Raw genomic sequence first — 21,540 nt, 5'->3', positions numbered from 1 at the left:
CATTAGGGTCCAGATACTTCACCCTCCCAAGGTAAGTTCCCGCAGGGACACTTCTTTCCTTACAGGTTTTCCTTAAAGCAGAAGGATTAGCCATACTATGCCAGTGAAAACCACATATATAAGTAGATAAATACTTGATCTACTTACATAACACATGTATTGTACTGTCCATGTATTGATTTCAGTGAATGTTAGGAAATGAAGAGAATTCTGTTCCTGGTCGGTAGGCTAAATCCTGAAGTCATTTCTGCCCTTTACTTTTTTTTCTTTTCTCCTCCAATCGCTGAGTCACCTCAGCCTTGCTTGTAAACACAAGTGAGCAGGGGATCGTTTTTCAGATAAGCAGCTAGGCAGGGAAATAAATGGAAGAGGAGGAATATATTATAGATGAAAAGAACCCCCAGCATGCAACTGTTTGGCAATGACTACTAAAGGGCCAGTGCTCCTAAAGTATGTGATAACTCCAAACCATAACAGCAGAAAAAGTTTTTGAAAGTTTTGAATGCAGGATTAGCATCTTTATCACTTAATACACTCAGACCAGTTGCTGTTGAAATGTGATTTTTATGGTGACAATCCCGCTTTAAAAAATCATAAATTCTGCCAGGGTATGTAAACTTATGAGCACAACTATAGCTTTGTGCTTTGTTTTCAGATTACAACAGGATAAAGTAGCATGCAGGCATAGGAACAATAAACAATTCCTCACCAGATTCTCCCTTTGGAGGGGAAGACCGTGAATGTCGGACCATTACATAACTAGCTTCAAAACTACCATAAAGTAATAAGGTGCATCAACCAGTGAGCAATAAGTTATATTCAAGAACTAAGAAAATGACATTATTTTTTTACATTTGCGGAAGGGCAATGCCTCATTAAGTCCCAATAAGAGTAAGAGCTTTCTGTGTGTCTGGTCCCTGGACTGATCTTTCAGCAGAAGGGCAACACTTCAACCAAAAAGCCCCCACCCGTTCCGTCAAATCAAGAGAGACTTAATAGCATGTTTGCCGAATATGTAAACGGAACAATTTTGGAGTTATTTGTTCAGCCTTATCATATTACTTGGATTTTTCATTTTACATTTAGCAGCGATGCACGGTGACAGATCAAAGTGCTTCAGGGGACCTTTCATCCCTCCCCCCATGGGAGGTATAATTACCAGACCATGACTTAAATCCCTGTCCTTTTATCAGCTCCATGCACTAGGAAAAAAAGTGATTAAATTAGCATTTCCTGCACTGTCAACAGCGGGGAAAGGTTTGATCGCAGCTGAGATGGTATGAAAAGGCAAGGGGGGGGGGGGGGGGGGGGAATGGGGGGGGTAGGAGGATGAGGATAAAGAAAAGTACAAGCTTTGCTTTTCTTGTGAGTTTCAAGAAAGCTCAATTCTCCCGGGAGAAGCATTACGAGTAACTAAAGGCCTCCTAATAGACTCTAAATATAGCGAGGGGTCTGCACACGCTGCATGTGGAATGCAGAGATAACTATTCAAAGGCGAAGCAGCATCTTCAAAGGAGTTAGAAGTACACCTGTCGCTATATGAAATAGGTCACACGTTGGAATGCAGATAGGCCTGTAAATACTTACAGATAAGAACTCTTTTGTATACACTTGCTACACAAATCGTTTTGTCATTTTAAAAAACATTTATAACAATCAAAAGCTTCCAAAACATATTGACTGAGTTATACAGCAGAATTTAGAGAAGTATTTGAGCCTTAAAAAAACCCTGCAGTGTATATGCACTGATGAGCAAAATATAGAGCTATGCAGAAGTCTAAAGCTTGGTACACTTTCAATTATGATTGGCCAATCATTGACCAATTTTACCACCTCTGTGTACTATAAGGGCCCGTTTCCACAAGCACGGAAACCGGGCCGAATCCGCAGTTTCCCCGCAGGCAAATTGCGCAGGGAGACTCTGCCATAGAAAACAATGGCGCCGCCAGCCGAATCGCTTAACTTAGCGATTTGGCCGACATTGCCATCAGTTTCCGTGCGGGAGGCTGCGAATCCCATAGCCGTGCATAGCACGGCTTATGGGATCTGTCAGCGTTCCCGCAGACCAGGAAGTGCTGCCGCACTTCTCCCAGCCGCACGCGGCACTAGTGGAAACGGGCCCTCAGGGTCAACAGATATCGAATTCTGGGTAATATATGGAGGTGGATTGGTCAGTGATTAGCCAATAATAATTAAAAGTGTGTATTGGGCTTAAAAAGTCCATATACACATCCAATATTTATCTGCAGATGACTGGCCAATTTTACAATTTCCATGTAGTATAATGGCCTACATATTATAATACTGTAGTATTAGAATACTAAAGCTGGGATCACACGAGTTAAACGTCTTTGAAAAATAAAAGATCACGGATAATCTGCAGATAATAAGGTACTCCTTATTAAAGGAGTACCTTCAATAATCAAGAACTAGAGGTTCCACCCAAGTATCAAGTAGCTAGAGGTGCTCCTGACTGAAGGGAGATCTTGTCAGTGGAATGCCGAGAGCTGGGCGAGCAACCTCTCATTTACACTCTGCTCAGGACTCTGTACAGGGAGGGCGGGAAGCAATCGGGGAGGGGCATGAGCCGCCTCTCCACCATCAGGCGCCTGTAGGCATGAGCCTACATTGCCTTATGGAAAGTGTGGCCCTGCAATTGAGCAACCTTTTAATTTGTTGAAGACTATTCTTTAGACAGAAAGGCCCACAAACTAACAGCAACTGAGAGCCACTGCAGTAAAAGCCAGGCAGAGCATTAAAAAGGAGGAAAGCCAGAATCTGGTGATGTCCATGAGTTCAAGACTTCAGGATTTTCAACCAAGTATTAGAAATTAACATTTTATTTAGTTATTGAATTTGTCCAATTGCTTTTGAGCCCTTGAAAGAAGTGTGTTAAAACATTTTTTAGTTGCTGTACATTTTTATGCAATTTTTTGTTCAATCCCCTGAATTAAAGCTGAAAGCCTGCACTTCAACTGCATCTCAATTGTTTCATTTAAAATTCATTTTGGTAATGTACAGAACTGAAATTAGAAAAAGTTGTCTCTGTTCAAATATTTATGGCCCTAACTGTATATTATTTATATCTTCTGTAGCGCTGTATAATGAAAGAAACAAACAAGGTTACACAATGTACTCAATATACAGACATTGGTGCACATTAGTGCATAATATAGAAGTGATAGACAATGTAAGTTATGGTACCCATATATCTAGCAATGTATGGGCAGATGGATCAAGAGACAGATCTCTCTCTGATCGGGGAGAGATCTGTTGGCTGCCATAAACCTCAGGCTGATTCCTTATCGATTTCAGCATGAAATCTCTCTGGGATCGGCCTTGTGACACCGCATCTGCCGCTTCGACCGATGTTCCTCCAATTGATAATGTGCTCCCAGATGCATTAAAGGGAACCAGAGACAATCCTAAAGAAAAGATTTTATACATACCTGGGGCTTCCTCCAGCCCCATACGCACGGATCGCTCCCACGCCACCATCCACCGCTGCCTGCAACTACGAGAACCGGCTCCCGTCACTGACGTCATCGGAGCCAGGTTACGCAGGAGAAGTGCGCCTTCTACGTATCTCTCCGGCGGCTGCTGGAGAGATACGCAAAGAGCGCACTTCTCCTACGCTAGACTGGCTCCCACTAACAGAAGAGCGGGGAGCCGGTTCTCGTAGTTGCGGGCAGCGGAGGATGGCGATGTGGGAGTGATCCGTGCATATGGGGCTGGAGGAAGCCCCAGGTATGTATAAAATCTTTTCTTTAGATTGTCTCTAATTCTCTTTAAAATCTCACCTGTCCAGCCACCACTAGTGTTCAGCTGTTTCTTCTTCCGTATTCACCTCCCACGTGGCTGCTACGCATAGCACGTAACGTCACATGCGGCAGTGCTATACGGTAGCCACATGCGGAAGAAGAAGCAGCTGGAGACTTACGGCAGCTGGACAGGTGAAATCTAATACACTAGATGTTCAGTCTTGTCTGTCGCGATATCACACGCCATTACCGCTACATACCCGATTTACCGCGTCGGCTCAAGATTTTCCAGCATGCTCGATCGATACTTTTGGCTATTTTCGGCCTGATAAAATTATCTATTCCAATTGTAGATGGGGACGCAAAATTGCTAAATGTATGGCTACCTTTACAGTGACAATCATATGGTGAGTAACAAAACAAAGAATTTTACAAGACACAAAAGGCAAAGGCACTTGCAAAAAGTACAGACGTACAAAGCACAAAACACTGTGCTTTGCTACGTCGTGCGCATTTACTATCATATGCAGGCATAGATTTACATCACAGGAGCCTATAGGCACAGAGGTCCTGGCACCCTAGACTTCGCCATTCAAAAACCCACAAATCCAGCTGATTTGCACTGCAGGTGTGCTGGTCGACCTAACTGTTACTTTTCCCTTACTTCCCTTGCCCATCATGGGTAGCTGCAGGCGTCCCTTAGTATTAGGTAGCCAGAATTACCCTCAATATTAAGTAGCTAGAGGTGCCCCCAAGTATTAGGTAGCTAGAGGAACCTTAGTATTAAATAGCTAGAGGTGCCCCAAATGAAGGGAGATCTCATCAGTGGAATGCAAATAGTAGGGTGAGTAACTTCATTTACACTCTGCTTGGGACTCTGTATAGGGAAGGAGGTAAGGAGACGTTCGGGGAGGGGAGTGAGCCATCTTTCCATCATCAGGAGCCTGTAGGCACATGCCTACAGTGCCTTATGGTAAATCCGGCCCTGATCGTATGCATTAACACAGAGATCATGGGGAAGAGACGTTGCCAAGAAGTGAAATGAAAAAGTGCCACTGAGTACTGACCTGAGAAAACGCCAGTATAGCACACTTATGACAGTGAAATATAGTTAAATACTTCAATTGCATAGTGATGACCTGATGAAGATTAACTGATTTTCCTTGGGAAAATGGAACCAAACAAACATTTGATAACCGCTATTTGTGCAAGTAGTATTAAACCATCAGGAAAGTGGAAGACTGTCTTTTTGAATGAGGTTATAGTGCCACTCAGTGGTGATTTACTATATTAACACAGAGAATCACAAACTTTTCGTTTGATGGGAGAAAGGACATTGCGGCACTGAATACTGTATATTATTTGTTCAATAAGAAGATAAAGCAGATCCGAGATAAGAAACTAACTTTAACAAGTAACTCGTCTATATATCTTATCTAAAGTTTAGATAATTTACACAATAAATCTAGCTGCAAACAGCTTCAACCGCATATAATTATTTCTTCCTGTGATACAATGAGAGTAGCAATGTTCTGCTTGTCATCATTACACACAGGCAAAGCTGCTCTGCCTCTCCTCCCCTCAGCCTGTGAAAACTTCAGTCCCCTCTCCTCCTCCCCTCTGTCTCTGAAATCTCTGGCTAGTAACACCTCCCCCTCCTCCTGCCCGGACTGAGCTCCCATAAGCCCTCGCTAGATGAGTCTGAGAGTGCCAAGGCACTGGAGAAGCTGTGGGCGGGGCTTGTTTAGTTTATAGGGACTTACAGTATTAAAACAAAAAAAGTATTTGGCTTGAGGAATGCCCTATAAACTATATGAAAGGAACACAATTATGCAATGAGTAAAAGTTTATCTCGGATCCACTTTAAAAGAAAGCAGTCAGAATTTTGAGAGCTTCAATGTTTCACTAGGCTGTGATGTGCAATAAATGCTCTTAAACTGAAAGTCTTTCCTTTTCCTTCAAAGGGAACCTGAAGTGAGAGGGATATGGAGGCTGCCATATTTATTTCCTTTGAAACAATACCAGTTGCCTGGCAGTCCTGCTGATCTTTCATGCATCAGTAGTGTATGAAACACACACCTGAAACAAGCATTCAGCTAAGCCAGTCACACTTCAGTCAGGAACATCTGCTTGCTTGCTTGTTCAGGGTCTATGGCTAATATTAGAGGCTGAGAACCAGCAGGACAGTCAGGCAATGTGCATTGTTTAAAATAAAATATTTCAGCCCCCATATCCCTCTTACTTTAAGTTCCCTTAAGGACCAGTTAACATGGCCGTTTACCGCCAGCCGAAGGCCTTGTTGTCAGAGCACTGCCTATTCAAGTGAATGGGACCAGCACGCTGGTAGAAGCCCTTGTGAACCGGCCCTAAATGTGCTGCCAACAAAGGTCCAACCGCAGGTCAGGTGTCTGCAGAGTTCCAAATGTCAGAGAACCATCCTGTAAATTCTTGACACACAACATCTTCATGGCTTGTACTGTAGAGTCCTGGTTATCAGGAACTCAACTGACCAGCAGTCTCATCCAACCAGCTCACATTGCCAGCAGTACTCACAGTGGTGAAGGCCAACTTATTAGGCTGTTTGTGGGCTCTGCTGTGCATACTGTGAACACAAAAGGTTAAAAGTGTACCAGAACAGATGCTAGAACATAAAAGTTTTATACATACTTGGGGCTTCCTGCAGGACCATGCGCACGGATCGCTCCCACGCCGCCGTCCTCAGCCTTCTGTGTTGCCGGTACCGTCTCCTGTAATTTCGGCCAGTCGCAGCCAGTCTGACGCAAGAGAAGTGCGCTCTCTATGTATCTCTCCGGCGACTGCCGTAGAGGGCGCACTTATCTTGCCCAAACTGGCAGAAGTTACGAGACCCGGAACCGGCGATACAGAAGACTGAGGACGGTGGCGTGGGAGCGATCCGTGCGCATGGGGCTGGAGGAAGCCCCAGGTATGTATAAAACTTTTATGTTATAGAGTCTCTGGTTTCCTTTAACTCACCTAAACCACCAGCTTCCTTCCAATGTGCTCCATGCCGCGTTGCATCAACACAGCATAGATCGCAACATAAGGTAGGTGGTAGCTTAGGCTTGAGACTTGTATGCATACAATTCTGAGAGAACTTTGCCCAAAACCTACCTGGGACCCATTTCACTTCCATCTCCACACCCTTCTCTTCTTGCTTCTTCTCCTTTTCATGGATGCCCTTCAGCAGCTCCCTGTAGCGCCTGATCTGCTCTTCATCATCTTTGACTCCTTTTTTGGACTTTCCTTCATCTTTGCGCTCTACATCATCTACAGGTAAAGCAAGTTTCAGTCATTTAACTTAATACAAGCCAAGAAGCCAGCAATAACTCAGATTAATTGACAGCAATACAATGTAGCAAAGGCATAACCAACAAATATGTTACACCAACCACAATAGCCAAGCATACAATCCACTTCACTACAGCATTTCAGCCTGCAGTTGCACAAGGCACACTGTGGCGCAGGGTCACACGAAGGCTGATTTCTGTGGTGTGATACCAGTAATCTTGGTCTACTTTGTCAATTTTATTGTTTTAGTCTTAAAGTGTCTATTAACGGTACAATAATTTCCTAAGATGAGATCTTTAGATCAGATTTTTACAATCAAATTGTAAAGAAAACCATAGTATGTGAAAAAAAAAAATCAAAAATAAAATGACACTATGGTCAATTAGAAAAAGAAATGTTGTTGAATGGATTGAATGTTGAATTATGTAATCCAATCTGAAGAAAGTGCCATAATTGTCCGGTTTATGTGAGCAATTGATAATTATTTAACATTACTTTCGATCCTGCAAATCTAATTGAATTATCACATCTGATGAAAATATTGTACCGTTAATGGGCATCTTTATATAGATCTTGAATAAGGTACTCATTGATAAGTCCCTATTGGGAGGGTTTCCCTTATTTCCTGTTCCTGTGGCAGTCAACACCAGAACAGAAAGCGGGTTGAATCCCGGCATTATACATACTAACGGTGAAGTTGCTACACTATGGCCTCAATTCACTAAGCTTTATCAAACACTATCAAACGTTTGATAATTTACCTCATGAGTAAAATCTGATTTTGAATTCATTAAGGTGTTATACATTTATTGAACATTTTATCGATAAAACATTCGATAAATCTATAACACCTTAGTGAATTCAAAATTAGATTTTACTCATGAGGTAAATTATCAAATGTTTGATAAAGTGTTTGATAAAGGTTAGTGAATTGAGGCCTATGTGGCTACATAGTTATGACAGTGAATCACTTCCGTTAATCATGTGACCCCCCCCCATGTTGGTCTCCAGACATGAGGTTAACCTGAGGGCTAAGTAAGGCCAGTAAGAGTAATATGCCCTCCCTGGGCTTCAATTACCACCTTTATGCAGATGACACTCAGATTTACCTCCATACCCCCGATCTCTCATCCACCACCATAAACAAGGTCTCCTCGTGTCTCTCAGCAATTTCCTCCTGGATGTCAGCTAGGTTCCTAAAGCTTAACCTAGACAAAACTGAGCTCCTGATCCTTCCACCCCATGCTGCTGCACCCATCCCAGATTTCCACCTCACAATCGACAACACAACCATTGTCCCTACCTCCCAGGCCCGCTGTCTGGGTGTCACCTTGGACTCTGACCTCTCCTTCATCCCACACATCCAAAACATCACCAGAGCCTGCAATTTCCACCTCCGTAATATCTCCAAGATCCGCCCCTTCTTAACCCCGGACACGACCAAACTGCTCATCCATGCCCTCATCATCTCCCGCCTTGATTACTGTAATTCCCTCCTTTCTGGCCTCCCCCTGAAACGCACTGCCCCCCTTCAATCAGTGATGAACGCGGCTGCAAGACTCATCCATTCTTCGCACCGCTCTGCATCCACATCTCCCCTTTGTGAATCCCTGCACTGGCTCCCTATCCGTTTCAGGATAAGTTTCAAGATTCTATGCCTGGCGTATAAATCTGTGCACAAAACCTGCCCTACCTACATCTCGGAGCTTGTTCACAAGTATACACCAGGTCGCCCCCTCCGTTCCTCCAACGACCTTCGCCTCACCACCCCACGCATTTCACACTCCCATGCCCGCCTGCAGGATTTCTCAAGAGCTGTCCCCACCCTCTGGAATGCACTTCCACCACCCATCAGACTTGCTCCCTCTTTCAACACATTCAAGCAAGCCCTCAAAACCCACCTCTTTATGATGGCCTACCCACCTCCTACCACACAGTAACTCTCTAAGGAATATTTAACAGCCCCCCCTAGTGTTTCCACCCCTCCCTTTAGATTGTAAGCCTCTGGCAGGGTCCTCCACTCCGTAGTGTAATCTACAGGATCATGTGCTCCTGTCCTATGACAGCCTGTACTTGTATTACTGGGCCTACCTAACCAGCCCATATTGCATGATCATGTATTTTGTACAATTTGCATGTATAACTTTGTTCTATGTGTATAACCCTATGTATGTCATCCTTGTGTCATTGTATATATTTATTGTCCAGCGCTGCGTAATATGTTGGCGCTTTATAAATACAATAAATAATAATAATAATAATAATATTGACCTGCAGGGACTTCCTCTTCCTCCTCCTCTTCTTCACTACTAGATGCTAAGTAGGCCTGAAAATCCATATCAAGGATCTCATTTTTCTTGAATGGTCTGTTTAAAGTTGTGACTCTATCCTGATCAGTCTCATCCCAGGTTAGTGAAACCTATAAATAAAAGTTAAAATGTATTCATAAAAGCAAACACATAACACTGCCAAGCTAATTCAGGGTAAGGTACAATGTGGTCTCAGACTATTGCTGAAATAATGAAATCAACAAGAAGCGTCCCCTTTTATCCAGCAGACAGGAAATTAATATCTCTGTAAGGTCCCTTTTACACTTAATCAGTTGCTCTTAGTTATAAGGGCTGAAACCCACTAGCAGCCTTTTCTAAGCGCTAGTGATTTGAAAAAGCTCTTGCTAATGCAATGCTATGCTATGGGTGAGTTTTATAAAATCACATCTCTCAAGTGGGATCACACCCATAGCATTACATTAGCAAGAGCTTTTCAAAACACAAAGCGCTCAGAAAAGCTCTCCTAGTGGGTTCCAGGCTTTACTGAAAGAAAACAGATTTTCAAAGTAATGCCCATGTTTCCCAATGGCTCAGTTCCCACTATACACATTTTAAGTGAAAACTTTTTCACAATGCACGGCTATGGGAAAAATAACTGGACAGTGCAGAGATTTCTCCGCGATCGCGTTTAGCGCTTCTATAGCACTGAAACACGTTCGCCGGGAAATCGCCTGAAAATGGTGCAGGCTACGCGTTTGCGTTTCGCGATTTGCGCAAATCGCCTGGCACATAGGGTTTTATTACACTAGCGCTTTCCAAATTGCCGGCAAAATCACTCAAGTGTGAATGGGCCCTAAGGGTGCCCATAAATCACTTGCTTTTGTGAGCTGATCGACCAATCGATCCAATAAATTGATAAGTTCAAGAATTATCAATACCACATCATGGCCACCGGCTCTATTTTTTTTATCGATTTTTGGATGAAATCGGTCAAAAGAATTGATGGGGAATGGTGGAAAATCTCGGTCATAAGGGTTCGATCGAGTGTACAGCAGTAATGGCATTTGATATTGCAATGAACACCAGACCCCCTGACTGGTGTCCCCAAGTGTATATGTGACCCCACCATGTGCAGTGTTGAAGGCTCACCTGTCTCACTTCCTCCAGTGTCTGGCATCACTGCGAGTGCCTGTAAAACGAGACCCCAGCACACGTAGCATCACTACATGCACCAGGGTCACATGATACAGGCACTTGGTGTGGCGCTGGACATCGGAGATCAGGACAGGTGAGTTTTCATTGCTGCCCACGGGCTGGGGGGAAGATGTTAACATACATACACTTGGGGAGCAGCAGCAGGACAATTTCTAATAGATTTCATGCTGAAATCTGCTGGAAATCTGTGTGCAGCGTATAGGCAGGCAACAGTTCACTTTCGGATCAGATTCGATCAGAGAGGGGTCTATCTACTGGTCAATCTGGTGGTAGATCGACTAATTCATGGTCACCTTAAAAGGATATCTTAGCGCAAAACCAAATAAAAAATGGGGTTCTCCTCTGCCCCCCTTCGTTACCTCATACCGATCCCCCAAACTTACTTCCAGGTTGGGGTGGTCGTGGATGACTGCGCAGGGCTGCCCGGCGACGTGGTCGGAAGCACTCTAAACATGCGCACTAAGTCACAATTGCGTATTGTGCATGCGCAGAGCACTCTCATTCACACGATCAAGGACACCCATCTCCGGGCAGCGCCTTTGCAGTCAGCCACGACCACCCCAACCAGGAAGTAAGTTCAAGTGATCGGTACTTGTTAACGGAGAGGGGTCGGGGCGAGCTGTGGGCTGGTTGTGCGCTAAGGTATCCTTTCAAACAGCCAGTGTTAAAGATCTGTTGGGTAGTAGATAGGGTCCGATGAAACATTACACTCTGTAAGAACTGATCACGTTCCTTTTGAAAATGTCCGATCTTTCAGGAACTACTAAGAAACACAGTAAAAGATAATTACATAATGCTGAAAAAGTGGTATAATATATACCTTGGAAGTTACGCTCGCTGAAGAGGTGAAGAACTTGGGTTTGTAAGCAGACAGATCCACATCTTCAGCGGAGTCCTTGGGCTCATCCTCAAACTTCACATCATCAGGAATAAACCTGCAAAGTGCAACAGACAAAAAGATTTAAAGTGCTGCTACAGTTTCCCAAAGAAGTAGCAGAACAAAAAGGCTATTTTTTTTCAACGTTAAGGCTACGTTTGTACTATACAGGTACGTTTTCGTGTTAGAACATTTTCAACAGCCCCCCTTTTATGTGCTTCATAATGCAATTTTTCATTGCAAAAATTTGCAGAAAAGAAAATTGAACAAATGCAAACTTAGCCTGAAAAATGTATACATTTTTGGATCCGACCAGCAGTTCCTGCATATAAGACTGGGTCACATTAGTAAACAGTATCCTGCCCCATCATGAAGTAATATTACAGAGTAAGTTTCAGAAAACTGGATAAGATCTCCACATGCCAAAACCTGAGAGGATAGGAGAAATAATAAAATTATAGTTTGGTATGTTTCTCATGATGCTTGAAAACCACAAAGGGAGAGATAATCAAAAGTCCTTCCTGATAAGTTAGTATCAGGCAATGTATTTTGTAAAAACGAAAGAGAGGTACCGGTACTTACAAAGGTGGATTATCACTTAGGCAACCACTATAACAGCAGGTGGGGAGGTATGATCCGACCCCATTCAGGTTAAAAAATCACTCTCTGTACACAGGAAAAGGATAGTAGGGTTAACACCCCTCCACCAACGGTGGACTTAAATGCTGAGCGTTCTGATGAAGCAGGGCTAGTCCCTCCTGCGAAACAGCTGTAAGACTTTGTCTTTCCCCTCACTGCTGTAACCATTGTGTCTACCCAGCCACAATAAAGGGTATTTTATGCAGCTGTGCCCATCTCTCCTTCTCTCTTTGATTGGAAATAAATGCTGAGTTAGTATTTGAACAGAGGTGCCAGAGTAGAGTAAAATATTTAAAAACAGTTTAAGAAGGGAGGTAGTGGTGGACGTTCCTCCCCAAACAGATTTAGAACAGTCAACTATCAGCAGAAAAATCTCTTTATTCGTAACTTCAATACTGCAACGCGTTTCACATGCCTTATTCTGACAAGTTTAAAGGTAATTGTCCTGCCTTGAGTGAGTGTATATACCCACTTGGCCTGTGTCATGCAAACAAGGGGAGTCATATTATTCCGTACGGTGTAAGTGATATGCAGTGTAAATGTTCCATGATTAAGTTGTCTGCAATTTCCAGTACTGTCTATGTCTTAATAAACCTGACTTGTTTAAAAAAAATGTATCTATCTTTGTACAACATTGCTTTCTTTTTTCTTTTTTTTTTGCACTGTACTCGTTGCTGAAGGTGTACTTATTGTCCACAGCAGCTCTGGGTCAGGCAGTATGCTGGAGAACGATGGCAGCTTGGTTTATAGAATGAATGATGGGTAGCTTAATTGCTGTTTGCTAAAAAATCAGAGATGCAAAAGAATTCTTGCTTGCATACACGATAATTGGGTAAGTTCCAAGTTGTGGCAAGCAATTTGCACGCAAGCCAAATAAGTACCTCAATGGTTATCTCCAACTATCTCAGAATGGCAAAAATAATGTAAAAACCGTGGTTCACATTGTAATAATCATCTTTTAAAAGTTATCAAACGCACAATGTAAATGATCATGCAGCATATATGCTAAAAATGTGTTTCTATGCATCATCTGAAATTATATAAGTACTGTACAAGGATCCCGCTCTATGTGGCATTGATGTAACCTTAGCTCTTACTACTGAGAATACACATTTCATTTTTATTTTCCTCCATTAAAGGTGGACCTGAACTCTTGCACAGGACAGAAGGAAAACAGAGAAATGCACACTGTAGGTATTTAGAGAGTGTAGCCTGTCTAATTCCCCCTCATCTGTGACTAATCACCACTGAGCTGGTCAGGAGCAGAGTTCATTGGCTTCGGACCCAATGATCAATGTGAGCCGGTGAGATTGGCTCACGGTGATCACAGGATCAGGAGCCAGTGAAAATGGCTCCTGACTGGCTCACAAAGCTGTGCCATCATACCGACAGCAAGGTAAGTGGGCTCCAGCGGCGAGATCAGTGGGCTAATTGAAATCTACACCCTGGCAGGGATAGCTGGTCCCAAACAGGGCGTAGATTTCAATTAGCACGGTCCGGAGCTTGTTAAAACAGAATTAAAATCAGTAAGGCAAGTATGACATTTTATTAATCAGTCTGCTTTTAGGAGACTTTTGTCACTTGTATAATATCACTGAATTTACAATTTGAAGAATTCTAGAAACAAGTCATCAGTAGGTATTACCTCAGATCCACAAATGAGCAGCTACTTTCGAACTCCAAGCCATCACATTCCGTGTATATTTTATTGGCCGTCTCTGGGGTGTCGCATTCTACCACCGCATAGAAGTACTTCAGCCGCTTGAATTGGTATTCGCGGAGCTTTTCCTTAACAACTCTGAATAAAAAAAATAAAATTAAAAAAAAAACAAGCAAACACAAATCCACTAAGCTGCTTGTACTGCAAAGTCTAAAAAATTGCACATTGCAATTCTACTTGTTCTCCATCATCACACCAATACTGAGGTGGAACCACAAAACTGTCACACCTATAATAATCAACAAATGATTATACTGCATAGGAAAGCTTTGCACCAGTTCGGGAGGAAGACTAAGTTAAAGTGAAATGCGTATTAAAAACTGAAATTCTGAAACAGAAGGTATTTGCGATTATTTAGGTTGGAGTGAGCTCTGAAGTATCCCACAATGCATCACTGCTGAATATGCAAATCATCGCTTTGTTGTCCCGGATAGCTAAACACACCTCCAGAACCGCTGGGATTAAATAAGGTATTAGCTTGGTAATATTACAGGGCCAAACCAATACAACATGCATACAGACTGTTTCGAATTGGTTGATCCTCATCAGTGCAGGTCATGGATTAATATGGCTCTATGGGGTAGGACTTTAAGTAACCAGTGTGTTTAGCTATCAGCTGTAAAGTTAATTAAAAGCAAGAGTAAATGCTTGGGAACTGTTTAGAAACAATTACCATGTACTGTTTTTAAACATACTGTATCTGTGTCACGAGGTACTTGAGAAAATCTTTGCCATGCCAGAGGGTACTTTGAGAGCACAAGTTTCAAAGGTTCAATGAAATGTTGAGAAACACTGGTCTAGACTCTAAAGGCTTTCTTGATTCTCCTGCAGCCATAGCTGTGGAGTCGGCGCAATTTTTAAATACCTGGAGGCAGGGCCGGTTCAAGTAACAATTGGGCCCTAGGGCAAAATTAGCCTGGGGGCCCCCAACAGACACCCCCGACCAAAAAGCGTCATACGAGGCCCTTTGTTGCAGCCAAATTTCCCTCCTGGGCCCCTGAGCTGGCTGCTAACCCTCCCCCAATCAACTCCCAACTTAACAGACTCTGCAGAGTCCCTGGGGAGCAACAGTTAAGATGGGGGACACCTTGGGGGCCCCTACAAGCTCTGGGGCCCTGGGGCAATTGCCCAGTTTTTTTCTATAGTAGCTCCGGCCCTGCCTGGAGGTTTCATAAACTGAGGAGTCAGATGATTTTTGTACCAACTCCACAGTCCTGCCTGCAGCCCACCGTTCCAGTGCTGGGTCTCTCTAAACATACAAGAGGTTGTTGAATATATTTCTGGTGGCCTCGCTTCCCTTGCCTCATTCTACTGGGCATGCTCGGACCATAATCACACATGCCCAGGACGCATGAACTCATACACGGACAGGAGCGCAGCCACAAGAAGAGGGTCATGTGTAGCAGGGCTGTGGAGTCGGTACAAAAATCATCCAACTCCAACGTTTGTGAAACCACCAACTCTTGCCTCAGGCTCCGGGTACCCAAAATTGCGCTGACTCTGACTCCACATCACTGGCAGGACTATGGAGTGGGTACAAAAATCATCCAACTCCTACTCCTCAGTTTATGAAACCACTGACTCTAGGTACCCAAAATTGCTCCAACTCCTCGACACCATGCTGTAGAGTAACTGTGGGCTCAAAAAGGATCTGGGAAGCCTCTGAACCTCTGGAACATTACGGAGTTCAGTATCCAGATGTTTCACCCACCCAACAAATTCCCCACACTGGCCATAGACTATGCCAAGGAGAATAGACTGTTAAAGGATGGCAGGGTTCTCAAACTTTACACAGTTGGTCACTGGGTGACTGGGATTAATATACAGAAAAGTGGGTGGAGCCTACATAAGCCAATCAAAATTCAACTATTGATTTTCAAGGGGAATTTTCAAATTGCTGCCATTCTTGCATTGTTAATGGCACAAGCCTCAAACCTGGTACAGTTGGTCATTGGGTGACTGGGGTTCAAATTCAGAAAAGGGGCGGAGCCACAGCCAATCAGATTTATTTCATTTCAAATGTGAATTAAAGTATTGATGCCAAAGACCGCAAGGCTCACAAACTAGGTAATTGAGCAATCGTGTGTTAGGGTTAGAAAAAGTGGGCGAAGCCAACACCAGCCAAATACATACATGGGCAACGCTGGACCATCAGCAGATTTTAACCACTTTACCCCTGCGCGTACGGATTTCTCCGCCACTTTTTCTATCCTTTCACCCCCAGGGACGGAGAAATCCGTACTCTGCGCACTCCCGCCGCTGTCCGCGCTCCCGTTCGTAAACACGCCGCCCGCCGCTAGTAAACACGCCGCCGCCCGCCCAGAGATCAACGAACGGGAAAATCCATTCCCGTTCGTTGATCTAAGCCCCGCAAGGATCTGCTGCCGCTCGGCTGAGCAGCGCGATCATTGTGAAAAAATAACAAAGTCCCAGCCTCTTTCTACTTCCTGCAAGCGTCCGGAAGGACGCTTGCAGGTAGCATGAAACAAATTGGTAATGTTGCCATCTTATGGCCAAATAGTAAAACTACACCCTAACCATTTTTTTACACACAAATAAACTTGTTTTACACAAAAAATTAACTCCTTCCCTCCCACACTCCCCAATTTTTTTTTGTAATTAAAAAAAATAAAAAATTTACAATTTAAAAAAAAAAATACATAAATAGTTACCTTAGGGACTGACCTTTTTAAATATTTATGTCAAGAGGGTATAACACTGTTACTTTATAAACTATGGGCTTGTAATTAGGGATGGACGCAAAACTGAAAAAAATGCACCTTTATTTCCAACTAAAATATTGGCGGCAAACATTGTGATAGGGACATAATTTAAACGGTTTTATAACCGGGATAAATAGGCATATACATTTAATGGGTTTTAATTACAGTAGCATGCATTATTTAAAAACTACAAAGGCCGAAAACTGAAAAAAAATAAATTTTTTCCCACATTTTTTCCTATTTTCCCATTAAAACACATTTAGAATAAAATTATTCTTGGCATAATGTCCCACCTAAAGAAAGCCTAATTGGTGGCGAAAAAAACAAGATATAGTTCATTTCATTGCGATAAGTAATGATAAAATTATAGACGAATGAATAGAAGGAGCGCTGAAAGGTGAAAATTGCTCTGGTGGTCAGGGGGTAAAACCCCTCAGTTGGGAAGTGGTTAAATAAATGTGTACACAAAAACTTATAAGATGTAAATTTCTCTCAGAGTAAAATGAACTATAAATATATTTTCTCCTTTGTGTCTGTCATTTACAGTGGGCAGTAAAAATCTGACAGCTTTTGGACTAGCCCATCTCCTCATGGGGATTTAAAGGGACACTGTAGAGGGGGTCAGGGGAAAATGAGTTGAAGTTACCCAGGGCTTCTAATGGTCCCCCGCAGGCATCCTGTGCCCGCGCAGCCACTCACCGATGCTCCGGCCCCGCCTCCGGTTCACTTCTGGAATTTCAGACTTTAAAGTCAGAAAACTACTGCGCCTGCGTTGCCGTGTCCTCACTCCCACTGATGGCACCAGGAGCGTACTGTGCAGGCACAGTATGGTCTGGGCCTGCACCGTGAGCTCCTGGTGACATCAGGGGAAGCGAGGACACGGCAATGCAGGCGCAGTGGTTTTCAGACTTCAAGGTCTAAAATTCAAGAGGTTAACAGGAGGCAAGGCCGGAGCATCGGTAAATGGCTGCGCGGGCACAGGATGCCTGCTGGGGCCCATTAGAAGCCCTGGGTAACTTCAACTCATTTTCCCCCGACCCCCCTACAGTATCCCTTTAAGGATCTAATCTTTACAAAAACATTCCCATGAAAAGAGCCATACAAAAATATGTCAGCAAGCCTCTCAACTCATTTTACACGGTTTTGGCAGTTGGACTGAGTAACTCCCATTCAGTAAGCACTTTTGAAAATAAAGACAACCCTGAGAATCCCCCATGAAGAGGTGGCCTACTCCAAAGCCTGTTAGATCTGTTAGATTTTAGCAGCCTACTGTAAGTAACAGCAACACAGGATAAAATACATTTACAGTGCATTGCACTCTGGAACAAATGTACGTTAAAAATATGAACTTTAAATTTTAAAATTTTTCGTAAAGTGATCCTTTGAAGAGACTAACAACAAAAAGACCCCTGGGTGGTACTCACCTCGGGAGGGGGATGCCTCGGTCCCAATGAGGCTTCCCCCTCCCCTGTAGCTGCAGGAAATCCAGCACTGGCTCCTCCGAAGCAACACACAATCCTGGCTCGACAAGTCTGACAAGGCTTGATATATTTACCTACCCTGGCTCCAGCGAAGCGCTGTTGCGGCTCTCAGCGCGGAGATAGACGGAAATAGCCGATCTCTGTTGGGTCTGCTCTACTAAACAGGTGCAGGAGACTTGCGCCTGTGCAGTAAAGCGGACTGACAGCAATCGGCTATTTCTGCCTATCTCTGACCTGAGAGCTGACACTGCGCCTGCGTTGGACCCGGGAAGGTAAATATTTACATCCCCGCTGTTCGGAGGGCCAGAGCAAGACCGCCGTGGGACACAGGAGGACTGGGGAAGCCTCGATAGGATCCAGAGGCTTCCCCCACCCGAGGAGAGTACCCCTCAGGTTTTCTTTAACCTGTCAGTAACAACCTGTTCATTGTACTCTATAAAATGATTAGGGAACATACTGTACAAAAGTGAGGACTCAAATCATAAAAGATAAATATATAATATACTGTATATAATATATTGCAATTTGAGAAAAGGCATGTTTGCCCGAAACAGCAGTCTATCATCAGGGCCTAGGCAGAGGCGAGAGAGGCTTCAGCCTCGGGGCGCAATGTGTGTGTGTGTGTGTGGGGGGGGGGGGGCGCAGAACTCACTCAGCTATCATTTTCCTATTGTGTATTAAGCAGAGAGAAATAAGAAAAGGGGATACATTGCAGTGACTGCAAGCCGGATAACTAGAGATTAAGGTGTTGGGGGCCCTGGGGCGCCTCTTAGTCTAATAGCAATCAGTGTGTGACGGCTGGAGTGGGAGGGATGGAGGGGCACAATTTGGTGTCTCAGCCTTGGGTGCTGGAGGACCTTGTCCCAGCCCTGTCTGTAATTGCGGCTTTGCCTACAATAAAAGAACTACCATTTACTACTGGCGGTGTGGACCCATCCTTACTCTATTACACTGTGTACCCCTGGAGGTGCCGGGGTTGGGGTCCTGGCACTCTCCTTCATATTTTCATTGTTTGTAAGACACATGAAATTAAGCCAGACAAACCCTTTAGTCAAGAGTTTAAGGGCTCATTCACACTACAAAACGCATGCACGTACGCAATTTTGTGCATGCGTTGCAATCGCCACAGAATGCATAGTAGGTTGCCGACAGGAAACATGTACGTCGTGCGATAAAATGTTCCCAAACGCGTTACATCAAAACACATAGGAAGGCACAGCTGCAATGTGAATGGTAATATAAAAGTCTATGGACTTTCATGTGGATCGTACACTATGGTCTCAATTCACTAAGCTTTATCGAACACTTTATCGAACGTATGATAATTTACCTCATGAGAAAAATCTAATTTTGAATTCACTAAGGTTTTATAGAGTCATTGAATGTTTTATCGGTAAAACATTGTATAAGTCTATAACAACAACAACAACAACAACAAATAACATTTGTAGAGTGCTTTTCTCCCATGGGACTCAAAGCACATAAGCATGGCTCAGACCATCGTGGTACAGAGTAAGAATTTTATAAGTCCGGAAATGCCAGGCTAAACAGGTGGCTTTTCATTCTGGATTTGAATAGCTCCAGGGATGGTGCTGTCTTTACTGGGTGTGGCAGGGAGTTCCAAAGAGTAGGGGCAGCATGACAAAAGGCTCTATCTCCAGATTTTTTGAGGTGCACTCTGAGAGTGACCAAGTTTATAGAACTTGCTGATCTGAGGTTGTGAGAGGTGTGGTGCAGCTTCAGCAAGTCCTTCATGTATCCAGGGCCCAGATTGTGCAGGGACTTGAATGTCAGCAGTCCAATCTTGAAGAGTATTCTCCATTCTACTGGTAGCCAGTGCAGTGAGCGAAGAATCGGTGTATTGTGACAGTGGCGAGGCTGGTTCGTTAGCAATCCGGCAGCAGCATTCTGCACTAATTGCAGGCGACGCAGGTCCTTTTTGGGGAGGCCAGCATAAAGGGCATTGCAGTAATCCAGCCGTGATGTGATGAAGGAGTGAACTAGGGTTGGAAGATCCTCTGGGGGAATCAGATGTTTAATCTTTGCAATGTTCTTCAGATGAAAGTAGGAAGATTTAACTACAGATGAAATTTGGTTTCTGAAACTCAAATCCCCATCGATTAGTACGCCAAGGCTGCGCACAAGGCTGGAGGTGTTTATGTCTGAATTCCCAATCCTGATTTGTGTTGCTTTAGGATAGAGCTGTTTTGATGGCGAGCACTGGCTTTGGACAAAGAGGACCTCAGTTTTGTCAGCATTCAGTTTCAACCAGTTATCATTCATCCATGCCTGTAGCTCAGCTAAGCAAGGGTTTATTTTTGGAGTAGGGTCTGTTCCACCAGGTTTGAAGGACAGGTATAGCTGTGTGTCATCGGCGTAGCAGTGGTACATCAGGCCATGTCCTTGGATAAGTGTACCGAGTAGCAACATATAGATTGCAAACAGCAGAGGGGATAGGATTGATCCTTGTGGAACTCCGAATTGTAAAGGTGCAGGTTTGGACATTATAGGTCCTAGGGATACTCTCTGTGTTCTGTCAGTCAGGAATGATCTGAACCACTGGAGGACTGATCCACTGATGCCACAGTACTCCTGCAGTCTGTTAAGCAGGGTTTCATGGTCAACTGTATCAAAAGCCGCTGAGAGATCCAACAGGATTAGGATGGAACATTCCCCTCTGTCCCTTGCCATGAGCAGATCGTTGCAGATTTGCATGAGGGCTGTTTCACAGCTGTGGTGTTTCTTAAAGCCAGATTGTAGATTGTATAACACCTTAGTGAATTTAAAATTAGATTTTACTCATGAGGTAAATTGTCAAACATTCGATAAAGCTTAGTGAATTGAGGCCTATGTGTGTTGCGTCAAAACTGAGAGCGCAGCAGAAAGAGTGAATGAGCCCTTAGCCTTGTTTAACGCCATCTAAGTAAGTCTGAGTGAAAATGCTTTATCGTTGACTACAGAACATGGTGTTATGGGCATATCCGCACCACTGCATCACATGCTGTCTAGATGACTCAGCGCTGAATTTGCTGGTATTGGAGACAGAAGATCAGCATCATTAAAACAACGGTTTATAGTTGGAAAGATAAATATTACACTAAACATGTTATTAAACCCCAGATTTTACCAGACTTCAAAATTCCACAACAGTAAGCTTGATATTTTTAAGTGTGGAACTGTCGGCAGCACCCTGCTGGGCTAATTACTGGTAGCAGCTGCTTTTCATTAGAAGCAGAATGCTTCTCTCCTGAATGGCATGTAGAAGCAGACTCATACTTAAATGGACACTTAAGTCAAACAAAAAAAAAAATGAGTGTTACTCACCTGGGGCTTCCAATAGCCCCCTGCAGCTGTCCCGTGCCCTCGCCGTCTCCCTCTGATCCTCATGGCCCCGCCGGCAGCCACTTCTGGTCTTGGGAACAGGAGCCGACAGGCAGGGAACGCGAGTGATTCTTCGCGTTCCCGGCCACAAGAGCGCCCTCTATGCTGCTATAGCATATATCATATACCATATAGCAGCATAGAGGGCGCTATTGTGGCCAGGA

At 43.8% G+C, this 21,540-nt stretch overlaps 1 protein-coding gene across 2 annotated transcripts in view; it reads right to left on the bottom strand.

Moving 5' to 3' along the window:
- Positions 1-21,540, bottom strand: part of ESF1 (ESF1 nucleolar pre-rRNA processing protein homolog) — a 72,014-nt gene that overhangs the window by 35,132 nt on the left and 15,342 nt on the right. For both annotated transcript variants that reach the window (XM_068232463.1, XM_068232462.1), the window contains exons 6-9: positions 13,717-13,869; positions 11,376-11,490; positions 9,342-9,489; positions 6,894-7,049 (exon numbers count right to left, since the gene is read on the bottom strand). In XM_068232463.1, the coding sequence (XP_068088564.1) occupies positions 6,894-7,049; positions 9,342-9,489; positions 11,376-11,490; positions 13,717-13,869 (572 nt within the window). The remainder of the gene's footprint in view (positions 1-6,893; positions 7,050-9,341; positions 9,490-11,375; positions 11,491-13,716; positions 13,870-21,540) is intronic.

This window comes from Hyperolius riggenbachi, chromosome 4 (genome assembly GCF_040937935.1).
Source record: "Hyperolius riggenbachi isolate aHypRig1 chromosome 4, aHypRig1.pri, whole genome shotgun sequence".
In the NCBI taxonomy this organism is placed as follows: domain Eukaryota; kingdom Metazoa; phylum Chordata; class Amphibia; order Anura; family Hyperoliidae; genus Hyperolius; species Hyperolius riggenbachi.
Note: the sequence above shows the minus strand (reverse complement) of the source record. Positions and strands in the feature narration are given on the sequence as shown.